The sequence below is a fragment of the Pteronotus mesoamericanus genome, unplaced genomic scaffold (genome assembly GCF_021234165.1).
Source record: "Pteronotus mesoamericanus isolate MK-2021 breed Mesoamerican mustached bat unplaced genomic scaffold, CSHL_Meso_final scaffold_409, whole genome shotgun sequence".
Taxonomy (NCBI): Eukaryota; Metazoa; Chordata; class Mammalia; order Chiroptera; family Mormoopidae; genus Pteronotus; species Pteronotus mesoamericanus.
In genome coordinates this window covers 17,959-32,483 of record NW_026555316.1, presented here as the reverse complement: position 1 = coordinate 32,483, position 14,525 = coordinate 17,959, and the positions used below count along the sequence as shown (strand labels likewise).

The window sequence follows — 14,525 nt, the reverse complement described above, 5'->3', positions numbered from 1 at the left end:
GTGCCCTCCTGAGACCTGGTCACTACGCCTGCGAAGCGGGGCCTAATGACTGTACCGCATGGGACTGTCACGCAGCCCAGGAAGTGAACTCTGGACGGCCCTGTGCGCGTGCCTCGCTCTCCCCATCCTCTCAGCCGAGGTCACTCCATTCTTCAACACTCAGCTCAGACGGCTTTCCCCAATCCCCCTGCCTTAAGATCCTCCTTCTCTAAGTTTCCTCAGTACTTTGCCAGTATCTTCCATTGCAGGATCTGTTGTTCTGCATTATAGTTTGCACATTAGTAAAAGATGAGGATAAGAATTCTGTCTAATTTTGATTTCTCCAGTATATCATGCATAGATGGTCAGTAATGTCTTCTTGGGTGACCAGCAGAAAACAGGCAAAGCAGCCCTGACTGAAAAATAAAACATACGCTTTAAGAACTTACTTTCAAAAAACACAGTTCTCAGGTCACCTATAACCTCACTAACATTTCATAACCATTTTGATATTTGATTCTTTCCCTCCTTTCATGTGAGTGGGAGAAAGGAAGAAAGCATGACTACAGTAGAGGAAGAATCAAGGACCCAAGTCCCATACCTCCTATATTAATTCTATCTCTGGAAAACGTGGGTTTTTTTTTAATGTTTAATAGTACTATTAAACACGCCCTGTAATTAATATGTGGTGGTACAACAGACCACCAGATGGTCACACTCAATCACAGGTAACGAAATGTATTCCAAAGTCAAACACAAATATTTGGACTAAAGTAAATGTTACCCTATGTGATGTTTATTAGTGCTCATCACCAAATACCAATATTTCCAGTTCTCCCTCCAGAAACATGATAGGTTTCACTCCCCTGCCCCCTTCAAGTTAGGCACCACCACAGGCTGTCTCAGGCCAATGCACTGCAAACAGGAGGGGCATGTGCCGCACCTGGAAGGTCTAACAGCCAGAGCATGGCCGGCCACAGGCTCCGCTTCCTCCCTGGGCCACTGTGGAAGGACAGAGAGACTCCCCCCATCCCCACCCAGGTGCAGATGTGTGAAGCTCACAAGCCAGCCCACGAGAGGCGTGGGGCACGAGCAAGAAGCATGACGCCCTTGCCGACTGAAGCCACCAAGAGCGGAGGCTGGCTGGCGCCCCAGCACGTCCTAGATGCCTGACACTCACAAGAATGGGCTCGGCATCTCCTGACGTCGTCATCACCTCCAGTTTTGAGAATGTTCTGCACAAAGCTGGGATTAAGAACAAACTTTTCAAATATGGGATGAGTTTCAGGATATTTTTAAAAGGAAAAGAAGAGAGTCTAGATGTTAGCAAAATAAACATTTTGAGTTAAAAGATTTTAAAAACTGAATTACCTGTACATAGAAAAAGGCAAAGGTGTACATGGAGTAGTATATAAATGACAGCATGCTATCGCTCCTATATTTACCCAGAAATTCACCTCTACTACTTCGTACCCTGGGTAAGACAACCTAGGGACCTTGGGTTCCACGAGCACGGCCGGCGGTCCCTACCACAGCACGGGGGCTGGCGCTCACGTGGAATCTACCTGCTGTCGCCAAGGGTCCCATATCGCCAGGCCTGCAGACAAGCGGCTGCTTAAAACGGCGAGGCCGGCGGGCCACTTCCTCAATGTCCACTCCCACCCTCAGCGGCAACACTCCCCATCTATTCTAGGCAGCTAGGGTGGTCCTGTGGCCCCGACCTGCTCCGCAGCTACATGCAGTCCTAGGACCGTGTCCCAGCCAATCACACACAAGCTGAAGCAGGTGGCGCTTCCCACACGGGTGCTTTAAAGGGATGAGCGGGGCGTGCCCCTGCCCCCGCCTCTGTCCGCAGGGGCTGCGGACCTGCTGACCTGGCTCTAGGGGACAGCACGGGGTCACGCAGCAGAGGCCGCACCCCAGGCACCAAGACCGCCTGGGCAGCGAGGTAAAGCGCACCCAGCCCCTGGCGACCTCACAGCACCCAGGCCCCTGCGAGCGGAGCGCCCGCCCCCCAGACTCCGACGCGAGAGACGGAAACACGCCTATTCAGGGCACCAATATTTTGGGGTTTTCCTATCACATAAAAACTAATCTCACCCAGGCCCAGAAACAGAACCCAGGTATTGACACAGAGTCTGTGACACTATAAGTATAGTGTATGACCTCACTGTGTCAGTCACAAAAGTAAAAGCATGCTTTTTTGAAGGTTACAATGCATGGTTCTTCTGTCTTTCCATTACACCTTTATTCATCATAGTCTAATCTACACTACATTTTAAAATGTCATTTAAATTCCCCAATAAAAATCCATCTCTATTTCAAACTACCTTACTGAGAGGAGGGGCACGGTGGTCGGGGGCGGGGGAGCAGGGTGTTTGAACATCCCAGGCACAGAAGCTGGAAAACATGACTTCCAGTCAAGAGGGAAGCATAGGTAGATACGCTTTGCTTCCTTGCACAGCCAAAAGAAGGGCAACAACAAATCAAAACAAAACAACAAAAACAAAAACAACCAGAACTGCCAGAAAATTGAACTGTCTGGAAGTCCGACAACCAAGGACTTAAAGAAACAGTCACCCAGATGGGTAGGAGGGGCGGAAAGGACGCCAACCAGGCAGCGGCGGGTGGACCGGGCGGTCCCCCATTTGCGTGCAGATAAAACGGAGGAACAGCTGGGGAGCGAGACGGACCGCGCAACCCGGGGCTCCAGCGCAGGGAAAGCACGCCTCACGGCCTCTGGCCGTAAACACCTGTGGGGGCTGCGGCCGTGGGAGGGACTCCCAGCCTCACAGGCGAGTCCACTGGAGAGACACACAGGGTCCCAGAACGCACACAAACCCACCCACCCCTGAATCAGCACCAGAGGGGCCCACTTTGCTTGTGGGGAGTGGGGGAAGTGACCGAGCGCCGGCAGAGAGCTGAGCAAGCAGCACTGCTCCCTCTCAGGCCCCTCCCCCACATGCAGTTGCCCTGCCCGGGCAACTACCTAAGGCTCCTTCCCTGACATCGTAACAGGTGATGCCAAGAGAAAGAAATATGGCCTGAATGGAAGAACAGATCAAAACTCCAGGAAAAGAACTAAGTGATGAGGAGATAGCCAACCTATCAGATGCACAGTTCAAAACACTGGTGATCTGGATGCTCACTGAATTAGTTGCATGTGGTCACAAAATAGAGGAAAAAGTGAAGGCTATACAAAGCAAATTAAAGCAAAATATACAGAGAACCAACAGTGAAGGGAAGGAAACTGGGACCCAAATCAACGATTTGGAACAGAATGAAGAAATAAACATTCAACTGGAACAGAATGAAAAAACAAGAATTCAAAAAAAATGAGGAGAGGCTTAGGAACCTCTGGGTTTAAATGTTAAACATTCCAACATTTGAGTCAAAGGGATGCCAGAAGGAGAAGAGGAGTAAGGAATTGAAAACGTATTTGAAAAAAATAATGAAGGAGAACTTCCCCAACCTAGCAAAGGAAATAGACTTCCAGGAAGTCCAGGAAGCTCAGAGTCCCACAGAAATTGGACCCAAGGAGGAACACACCAAAGCACATTATAATTACATTACCCAAGATTAAAGATAAGGAGAGAATCTTAAAAGCAGCAAGAGAAAAGGAGACAGTTCCCTACAAAGGAGTTCCCATAAGATGTCAGCTGATTTCTCAAAAGAAACCTTGCAGGCAAGAAGGGGCTGGTAAGAAGTTTTCAAAGTCATGAAAGGCAAGGACCTATATCCAAGATCACTCTACCCAGCAAAGCTATCATGTAGAATGGAAGGGCAGATAAAGTGCTTCCCAGATACGGAAAAGTTAAAGGAGTTCATCATCACCAAGCTGTCTTTACATGAAATGTTAAAGAGACTTATCTAAGAAAAAGATCAAAACTATGAACAGTAAAGTGACAACTCACAATTATCAAAACTGAACCTAAGAAACAAAAACAAAAACAAACTAAGGAAACAACTACTACAGGAACAGAATCACAGAAATGGAGATCACATGGAGGGTTATCAGCAGGAAAGGGGAAGGGGGAGAATGGGGTTGAAAAGGTACAGGGAATAAGAAGCATAAATGGTAGGTACAAAATAGACAGGGGGAGATTAAGAATAGTATAGGAAATGGAAGAAGCCAAAGAATTTATATGTACAACCCATGGACATGAACGAAGGAGGGGGGAGGGATGTGGGGGGAGGGTGGGTGCAGGGTACAGGGGGAAAAAGGGGAGAAAAAAATGGGACAACAGCATAATCAATACAACATACTTTTAAAAAGTTGGAAAACAATGATTTTTATCATTCACACTCAAACAAATATGTTTTTGTTCTTAAAGTTCCGTAATTCACAAAAAACACCTGCTTCCATTCTCTATCGCTATGTAACAAGCCACCACAAAAACTAACAGACAAAACCAAGATGAGTTTATTTATTCGTAATTTTGCAATCGGGGCTGGGCTCCGCTGGCCGGTTCCTCAGCGGGTCTCCCAGGCACGGGCCGGCTCAGGTGGGGCCCCGCTGGGAGGCTGGCGCCGCTGGCCCCTGTCTGCAGGCGGCCTCAGCACGCCCCCCCCCCCCACAGCGTGTCTCCAGCAGGGCAGGCCCTGCTCCCTGGGTGAGGACTCAGGGCTCCAGGCACGCAGAAATGGAAGTTCCAGGCCTTCGTAAAACGCAGGCCCCAGCCAGACCCGCACAGGGTCCCTGCTGCATTCTGCTGGTTGCCGTGCGTCACAGCGACAGCCAAGACACGGGGAGATGGCTGCACGACAGCATGAACCCAGTTGGTACAGCTCACCGCGAGTCGCCGGTGCAGCCGTCTACCTCCCCTCCCTTCATTCACAGACAGGTTCGCACCTTAGTGCGCAACTCCTAGCACGCTATGACCTCCCTAGGGCTCGGCTATCTGTAAAATGACAGGGGAGGCTAAGTGTCTTCAGAATCCTCATCTGGTTTTAAAATTCTGTAACTCTGTAAGTACAGTGTTACTTTACACACAACTGGGTACCTACTCCAAACACACGGTACATGTCATTAGGATCCCGATCGCCAGGAAATTGGGAAACTTTTTTTTTTTTTTTGCTTTTTTTGCTAGGCTCCACCAAAAGATGGAATTAAGAACAAAACACACAGACTTCACCATGACCATCAACTGCCATATTCTGCCATGTATGGAGCTCACTTTCTGCCCAAATTTTTAAGGGAAAATAAGGGTGCACATGATACATGGGTAGCACCTGAAATACCTTGTATCTGTTCTCGTGTTTTGTAATTATTTGTTACATAAAATTTCTTGCACCATAATATGTTCAAAAGTAAATGCTAAAATTCCTTTATAATACAAAAAACAGGTCACTAAATATAAATAAATAACTGAATTTTAAAGTTAAAACAAAAGACAGTTTTCCTGAAAGTTTGGGCCGAAAATTTGGGTGCACATTAAACAGGGGAGCGCATTATGCACAGGAGCACATCACGCACGGTGCAGTACAATGCGTTTCTGATGTAAATAGATTACATTGAGGTGTAAAGAGTAAAAGTGACCCAAGCATAAAAGACATAAAAAATCATCTAAATCCACCTAAATAATAAGTCTCATTAGAGAGACCTAATCAAATATCACTATGGTTGCATTAACTAGTGTAGGTAATGAAAATGTTTGAAATGATTTTGTGATAGCGTTACTACATCTATAGCTTCTAGACTTGCTTTGGTTGTTTTTCATGCGTTACTCATAGGAAGAAACATTCTATAGAGATTTCTGCTGACCTTGCTGTTCTATCTCCTTCTTCTCTTTATTAAGGACAGTATTTAAGAAAGAAAATCTTTATTGTCTCTCTCCCAGCCCCAGTAACTACGTTATTTAATGCCAGGGCATGTTTAGAGAGTTAGGTATTTCATCACATGTCGGTCACTAACGAGTTCTATGACATGAGGCAAACATTTGATTGATAAATGATGATCGTGGCAAAAACAATAAAAGCAAATTCTTCTAACAGCACCTCTTTTATTTTTTAATCCTCACCTGAGGATATTTTTATTGATTCTAGAGAGATGAAAGGAGAGAGAAAAGTGGGGGAAGAGAAAGAGAAATATGGATCCCATACGCACCCCAACCAGGGATCGAACCTGAAACATACATACGTCCCTGACCAGGGATCAAACCCGTAGCCTTTGGTGTACAGGATGACACTCCAACCAACAGAGCCACCCGAACAGGGGAACAGCACCTCTTAACAGCACTTAGTTTGTGCCAGACACAGTTCTGAATTATACACATACAAATTCACAACCATCCAGATATGCTGGTATGCCCAATTTGTAGATTAGGCAAGTAAGGTGCAAAAAAGTTAAGCAATCTCCCAAGGTCAAACAGTTAATAAGTAGAACTGGGATTTGAAGTCACACAATCTTGGCCCTAGAATCTGTGATGCCCCCAGAACTTGGTTCTCTCATTTGTAAAACAAGACTATGGTTTTAAATTACAGTTGACCCTTGAACAACATGGGTTTGAACTGCACAGGTCCACTAATAGTGGATTTTTTTTCAATAAATACTGTAAATGTATTTTCTCTTCCTTATGATTTTTTTCAAGATTTTATTTATTTCTTTTTAGAGAGAGGGGAAGGGAGGGAGAAAGAGAAGGAAAGAAACATCAATGTGCGGTTGTCTCTCATGCACACCCCCGCTCTCCCTGCACTGGGAACCTGGCCTGCAACCCAGGCATGTGCCCTGCACTGGGAATCAAACCAGTGACCCTTTGGTTCACAGTCTGGTGCCCAATCCACTGGCCCACACCAGCCAGGAACATTAACGTGTGGTTTCCACTCACGTGCCCCCTATTGGGGACCTGGCCTGCAACCCTGGTATGTGTCATTACTAGGAACCAAACCGGCGACACTTTGGTTCTTAGGCCAGCACTCAATCCACTCAGCCACGCCAGCCAGGGCTTGATTTTCTTGGTAATATTTTCTCTAGCTTACTTTATTGTGAGAATACAGTGTATAATATATGTAATATACAAAATATGTATTATCGGTAAGGCTTCGAGTCAACAGCACACTATTAGTAGTTAAATTTTGGGGGAGTCAAAAGTTATACACAGCCCTGGCTAGTGTGACTTGGTGGACTGACCGCCAGCCTGCAAACCAAAAGCTCACTGGTTAGATTCCTGGTCAAGGCACATGCCTGGGTTGTGGGTATGGAGCGGCAGGTCAGTGTTCCTCTCTCACATCTATGTTTCCCTGCCTCTCTCGCTCCATTCCCTTCCCCATCTCTAAAAATCGATGGACATGCCCTCGGGTGAGGATGATAATATAAGAAATACAAAAGTAAATTGCATAGTTGTACATATGAAAATATATGCTCCTAATAAGTATCCATGTCTATTAATTACCCTTCCAAATCATTTTCTATGCATGAAGTACATACATAGTTTGGGTCTGTGTGCTTTTTACAAAAAACAGTACTAAACCTATTGCTTTGCAACTCTTGGAAATTTTTTCCTCAAGTCAACAAATGTATCATACACATCCTCCCACTTGGGTGCCCATGGGTTTACCCCTCTGTCCTAACAAAGCCGGGTGGTCGTCCACCGATGGGTACTTTGTTGTCTCCAACTCTTCTCCATTGGTTTCTACTTTTCTCTGCTGCCATGGGCATCTCTGTACACATGTGCGTACCTGCCCATTTATACAGGAATATATTCTGAACCCCTGTCTCATTTTTACACTTTCTGGGCCTCTTCTCCCCATCTCCTAAGGGTGATTTAATCCTTCTACTATTTTCCACACACTCTCCATATTATCAGTGATTTCTGGTAAGTCATATCTTTAATCACCTACCCCAATCTAGTTCCTAAACTCCAAGAGTGTGTCCCAATACTCCAAGGCATTTCTATCCTCTAGGCATCTAGGTCAGGAACTTCCAAATTCCTCCGGGCACTGCCCAAAATCCCTCCTTCTCTACAACCAGGCACCAACGGCCTGCCCTCGGCCTGCCCACCCACCTCGCACCGCAGCCCGGCCTCAGCCGCAGTGCCCCTCTCTGCCCCCAGGGAGGCCTCTGCTCGCAGCGTTGGGGCGGTTCTCCTGAAGAGGCTATGGTCAAATCACCAAGCATTAGAGCGCCTACATTCAACCATGTGAGATGCTACACAGAGTACACAAAGTAGTTTCACAGCATTCCTCCCGTTTTTGAAACTTTTATTTACAAAATAAAATAACCTGGGCATAAAGCACTGGTTGAAGATCTGCAGCCCACTCATCGTCCACAGATTAAATTTAGCCCACAAGGCATAGTCCCAAATAGTGTTGTGGACCTTAATTAATTGAGAACACTTAAAGATCAAAAGACATCATAGAAAAATCTAAGCTTCCAGCTCTTGTTGAAAAACCCGAGTGTCTAGATATAACACCTCATGGTCTCACTTGGCAACCATGAGCAGGTCTGTCTGTCAGCTGCACCTAAGCAAGGTCCCTGGCCTCCCAGGACCTAAGTGTCAGCTGTCATTCACAATCTTACAAGCTGCATGCAACTCATTTAAATTACCTACCTGGTCCTTGTAAACAGTTTATGACCCCAGGACTATAAAGCCCACACTCATTCACGTGGCATTCAAGGACCATCGCAACTTGGCCCCAACCCCCATATTAAGCCTCTTGTTCTAGTCACACTCCAAGAAATCGCCTCTAACACTCCCCTCCCCCGCCCCGCCCGTCCTCAATACTTTTATTCACATTGCTACCTCCCCCCACTCCCCAACCCTCTCACTGTCTTCTCACTCTGCTTGGCTAAATCCTACTGATCCTTCAAGGTCCAGTTCAAGTACCGCTTCCCCCAGGTCTTCGCAGGCCCCTCTTGGTCACAGCGAGCCCCTTGCGTGCTGACTGCCCATCCCAGCTTCCATGCTGAGTGATATGCCAGACGAAAAATCTAAAAAGCCACAGGAGAAAACTTCTCAAACAACCTCAGCGTTTCTGCATCATACCCAGTTCCTGCTGTCACAAAATTAACAGCAGAAGTGGAATCAGTTTTGCTATCTTTTACAGGAGGTGCTTTCTTGAGAAAGTACAAAAAGAGCTGTGTCATTCCTGTTTCTCCCTAACTTGTGTTCTCAAGTCCTTCAAATGCTGCAAACAGAGAGACTGACACCTCCAATGACAAACTCAGGATTGGCCTACACTAACCACAAGCATACATTTATGTGCAGGCCACCACAGGAAAAAAAAAGAAAGAAAGACATCCCTATTTCACTCGATAACTTCTGCAATTTACACTGCCAAGAAATTCTGGAAATAGCCACTTTAGCACAAACACGATAAAGAAAAATTTTAAAGAGAGAAGAAAGGGATTAATGCGTTTGCTGAAATGAAGAAAGGGGCCAAAACAAAGGAAAAAAGAGAAAAACACACACACAGTGACCAGCAAGTTTCTTCTCTATCAGCTCTGCGCAGTTTACGCTCGGTCCAAACATCTCTCTCCAAGACTGCAAACTCTGTCAAAGCCTATTGAGGGACCTCACGTGACCCTGCCAAGCCAGCGCACAGACCGCGCATCCAAGGTTCCTGCAGGGGAAAGCTGACCATTTCGGTCTGGAAGGACGAGGTTCCATGGAAGCCCCGCCAGGCACAGCCGACGGTGCCTTTCGGGCACAAAGCTGGACACACCGCCTGCCCAGGGGAACCCGACTGCGGCCAGGCACTGCGCGCAGGCCCGCAAACGGCAGGGCAAAGGCAGCGGGCCGGCATGCTCTGCCTCTCCGCAACCGACTGCCCATCTGGCACGGCAGGATTAACTGAGATAATGGGAAAATGTGTTAAATTGCTATTTTCAGACTGGGAAAATTAACTTGGGAGACTTAAACATACGGGGGAATCCATGTTTCTTAACTTGACATAATGTTAGCAACCACCAATATACTGATTAAAAGTTATATATTCGACTGAAAATATCATGGTCTCAAAGAAGAGAGACTCCACAAACAAGGCAAACAGGCACAGCGGGACGGCCGTGTGGTCAGGCTAGAGAGCTAGAGAGTGGCCCTGGACAGAGAAGGCAGGCCGCCATTCCTGGGCCAGCTTTTTGAATAAATTAAAACAGTTCGGTGACCGTTAATTGCCAGAGATCAGTAATTACCGAAAACTTCCATTTATCTAATTTCTTTTAAAATAAAAGAATTACTATCATAAAAATTACAAATTTGCATTCTCTCCAAGAGCATAAATAACTTTAATGATACCTTTCAACTATAAAACGTTGTTTTATGAAACTGCATATATTACAATGCAACAGGCCTTTTTAATCACTTATTTCAAGTTCATAGCAATGGAAATGATAAGTTCTGTTGGGGGAGGGGCTTTACCCGAGCTGCCGCACAGCCCTATTTGGCCGGCTCCTTGTATGACATCACTGGTCGCTAATTCTTCTACACCTATAACGCTCAGGGCAGCCTTCTCACAACAGTAACTGACCTCTAAACAGCAAGTGGTACAGGGTAGCAGAAGTTTTTTCAGAAAGGGCCAAGGACAGCACCTCAGAAACCTCAGCCCCCCCCCCCTGCTGCTTCTGCACCACCCCAAGACCCTCCCCATCCCTAATACCAACTTTGTTGACTTGGTAAAAAATACATTAGGATGTTTTCTTGGCTCCCCTTATATACTCTAAGGAAGAAAAAAAACACCCAAAGCTTCAGGAAGTTTCCCTAACATTAACAGAAAAGTAATCAAGTCCCCTACATGTGCCGCCTTCCGTGTCAGGAGCTTCTTTAGCAACAGGACAACCTGTACATCTGATAAAGACTGTACAGATAAAGACTGTGATGTACTCCAAATAACCAAATAATTCGATAGTCCTTACTGTTGAGAAGAACTTTTGTAAATTTCACTGTTCCACCTGACTTTTGTATTACCAAACAAAAAAAAAAGAGAGAGAGAGAGAGAGAGAAAGAAAGAATTGCCCTGGCCAGGTGGCTCAACTGGTTGGAGTGTCATCCTGTGCACCAAAAGGTCAGGTTTGACCCCTGGTCAGGGCCCATACCTACGTTTCAGGTTCAATCCTGAGAGGCAACCAATCGGTGTTTCTCTTGCTCATCAATGTCTGTCTGTTTCTGTCTCTCTCGAAACCTCCTCCCCTCTCTCTCTCTCTATCTCTCTCTCTCTCTCAAATCAATATTTAAAAAAATATCCTTGCCCTGGCTGGTGTGGCTCAGTGGACTGAGCGCCAGCCTGTGAATTGAAAGGTTGCTGGTTTGATTCCCAGTCAGGGCACCGGCCTGGGTTGCGGGCCAGGTCCCCAGTTGAGGGCGTGTGAGAGGCAGCCACACATGGCTGCTTCTCTCCCTCTCTTTCTCCCTCCCTTCCCCTCTCGCTAAAAGTAAATAAATAACATCTTTTTAAAAAAAAATCCTCAGGTGAGGAGCTAAATAATAAAAAATTCTTCTTTATATTCCTTTCAAATTTTGCCTCTAAGATTAATAGCTTCAGATCAAAATTCTTTTGGGTACTAAATATAATTTTAAAGTAATAATAGTTCATGTAAAACCAGTAACTATATAGCCTGTACTTTTTTAATTTGATAAAACATAAAAATTATCTACTATTCTATAAACCCGAGAAAAGATCTCTCAAAAAGTTATCTACAGTTATAAAATAAGAAAATATTACATTTCTTTACCTAATTATCAAAAAGTCAAACCCAAAGACAGTGTAATTAGCAATACATGAGTACCTTTTATCAATCTAAAGACAAATACACAATCCCATTTTTGAAAAAGCGTCAAGGTGTATCCATGTTCTGTAACAAAACCACCCACTCCGGGACCATCTAAATAAGATGGACAATTTAAAAACCTGTATCTCTGCCGCATTTCAGAGAATATTAATTTTCATTTCCTACATAATTAACTTGCAAATACTTTCAGTGTTTACAAACCCAATTCACATTTGCCACCTATCAGTCCCACTTCCAGGGCCTCCACCAACTGCATACAGGGCCTGTTCTGCTTGCACCCTAATGCTGTGTAGAACTGGCCACGAAAACGCTGCCTTTTGCTTCCATTTCACTCATTGGTTTCCATTTAAATGTTCCTGAAACATGTGGAGATTCCACCCCCTTCAAAAAGCACACCTAGTTTTAAAGAATTCACTAAAAAGTTTGGAACCGTCAAAGTTAGCACTAGACTTTTATTTCCTACAAGGAATGCTGTACTAGTTCTCAAATCTAAAAGAGAAAAAAAACCTTGTAAGACCTGGAATTGTTCTAGACACTTTCCAAAGTGCTGCCGTTTTTATAGTGTTAGATTGGTGTGCTCTGCAGAAATGGAAATAAGAAAGTGATAACACCCCAAATCAATCTTCTTCCTGGTGCCACAGAGGCTGTGCCGATACAAACGAGCCCATTTCAGTCCCGGGAGGCGCGTGCACACACTCGCCAAACGCGTGGGTGAGGGCTTGGGGGCAGGTAAGTGGGCTCTTTCTAGAGCAAGAACTTAAAATCAGATCTAAAACATAAGAATCCCTAAATTAGTGTTCAGAAAGAAACCAAAAAAGTGCTTTCCAAATAGAGAAAATGGGAAGCAATGGAATGAAAACCCTAACATAGCTTGATGCTTGTTTTAAAGGCTACAAAAAGTGGCAAAGGAGTTGAAAGTTACTTAAAACTCCACCTCCCTTCTCCCCATTTCACTTAATACAGGACGAATAATGGCAATTCACAGGAGGCATTACATTATAATGCAAGTGGCATCCCAAACCCTAACTTTGTATGACAAAGAAGCTAATGCAGCAACACAGGCATCCTGTACCAGCTTCCCCGACGGTTTGTCACAGCTCGGTGAGAGCGGGCAATAAAACATGGAGGCAAGCTGAAGGCCCTGAATCGTTTTCATAATCAAGGATAGCAGAGAGGAAAAAGCACTCCAGGCGAGGGCTTCCTGGGGCTCGGGCAACCCGGCTGTGCTCCGCCTCAACCAACACCACTCTTTTAACTGGGTATCAGCAAACGCGACAACGTTTCTAAACGAATTCGCCCGAACAACAACAACAACAGTAACAGAGTATCCAGAAGTGTGCGGCTTCCCCCCGTCCCGTGCAGCCTTCCACTCCCGGCAGCCGCTGGGCAGACGACCGTACAATGCGATGAGTAAGCGACACACGCCATGCTCCAACTCCACAAGACAGGCACAGACCTTCCGTGGCACCCCCCGGAGCCACGGGGGCCGCGCGCCTCACTGGCACCGACACGGGCGTCTGAATTTCCAGGCAAAGCTGCCGCGGAGCCAGCCGCTCGGTGACAAGCCAGCGCCGGCGCCGGAGTCAGCCGCCGCGCCCAGGCCCCGTGCGTGCTCCGGGGCCGACGAGGGCTGTCCCCGACCCAGTAACTTCCAGGGAAGTTCAGCGGCGCTTCGTCCGCGTCCCGGGAGCGAACGTGCTCAGCACAGCCGGCCTGCGTTTCCCAAACTTCCTGCGCGCTCAGCCTCCAGCCGCGCGCCCGCACCGGAGCCGTGCGTTTGGGTGCCGGGCAGTGTGGCTCTGGGTGGGGGAGGGGAGCGAGAAGTCCAACGACTTCCTAATAGATCGTGGAAGGAGGAAAGCGCCGGGCTGGGAGCCGGAAAAGTTAAAGGGTGACAAAGGAAAGCGGCCCCCGTCGCGCCCGTCCCCGCCGCCCCACCCCCGCCCCCCGGCCGGCCGGGAGACCACCTGGCCGCGGCGTTTGACAGCTCGGCCGGCGTCCCGGGGCGCGCCGCTTTGTAGTTGACAATAAACTCGCCCGGGCACCGCCAGGTGTGCCGCGGTGTTTGTTTTTTAAAAGACCCAGCGAGGCCGGGAGCCGGCTGCGAGACAGGTCGCCCCGAGGAGAGGCACCCAGAAAGCACGGCGCAAGGGCCCAACTAAAAAGTAAAGTGTGGCGGCGGCGGCGGCGCGAGACGGCGGAGCCCGGCGGGGCGGGAGGTGCGGGGCGCCCGCGGGAGGCCAGGGCGCGGAGAGGGGCGCGGGGCAGGGCGGCGGGCGGGCGCCGGCCGGGGACGCGCGGCGGGCGGCCCCACCCCCACCCCGCGGGGGCGGCGGGCGCGGGGGCGGCGGGCCGGGCGCGCGGTGACAGCTCCGGCCCGGCGCCGCGGCTGGCTCCCGGCCTGGCTCCCTCACACTCAACTTACTTCTTTCTGGCTCTCTGGAAAGGGGAAGCGCCATCTTTGCGAGGCCGGCCCCGAGGTCTTTTGTCTGCGGCTGCGGGGCTCGGGGCCGGGGCTCCGGGCTCCTCGGGGGGTGGTGGCGGCGGCTGCGGCTGCTCCGCGCTCTTGTCCTCCTCCGACGACATCCTAGTCACCAGGAAAGACACATGGATCCCGGTCCTCCTCCTGGGGGGCTCCTCCCGCCGCCGCCGCCGCCGCGGCCGCCGCCGCCGCTGCTGCTGCTCGGGTTCCTCCTCCCCGGCTCAGCCTCTAGCATCGCCCGCAACCCCGGGAGCAGCAGCAGCAGGTACCGGGAGAGGCGGCAACATGGAGCAAGCAGGACACGCACTCACACACATCGGCGCGGGCGCGCGCACCTCG

At 48.2% G+C, this 14,525-nt stretch overlaps 1 protein-coding gene across 1 annotated transcript in view; it reads right to left on the bottom strand.

Annotated features, from left to right (window-relative positions):
- The window catches only part of KMT2C (lysine methyltransferase 2C), a 213,577-nt gene extending 199,052 nt beyond the window's left edge, over nt 1-14,525 (bottom strand). Inside the window, exon 1 of the mRNA XM_054593417.1 lies at nt 14,130-14,525. Coding sequence (XP_054449392.1) covers nt 14,130-14,290 — 161 coding nt within the window. The 5' untranslated portion in view covers nt 14,291-14,525. The remainder of the gene's footprint in view (nt 1-14,129) is intronic.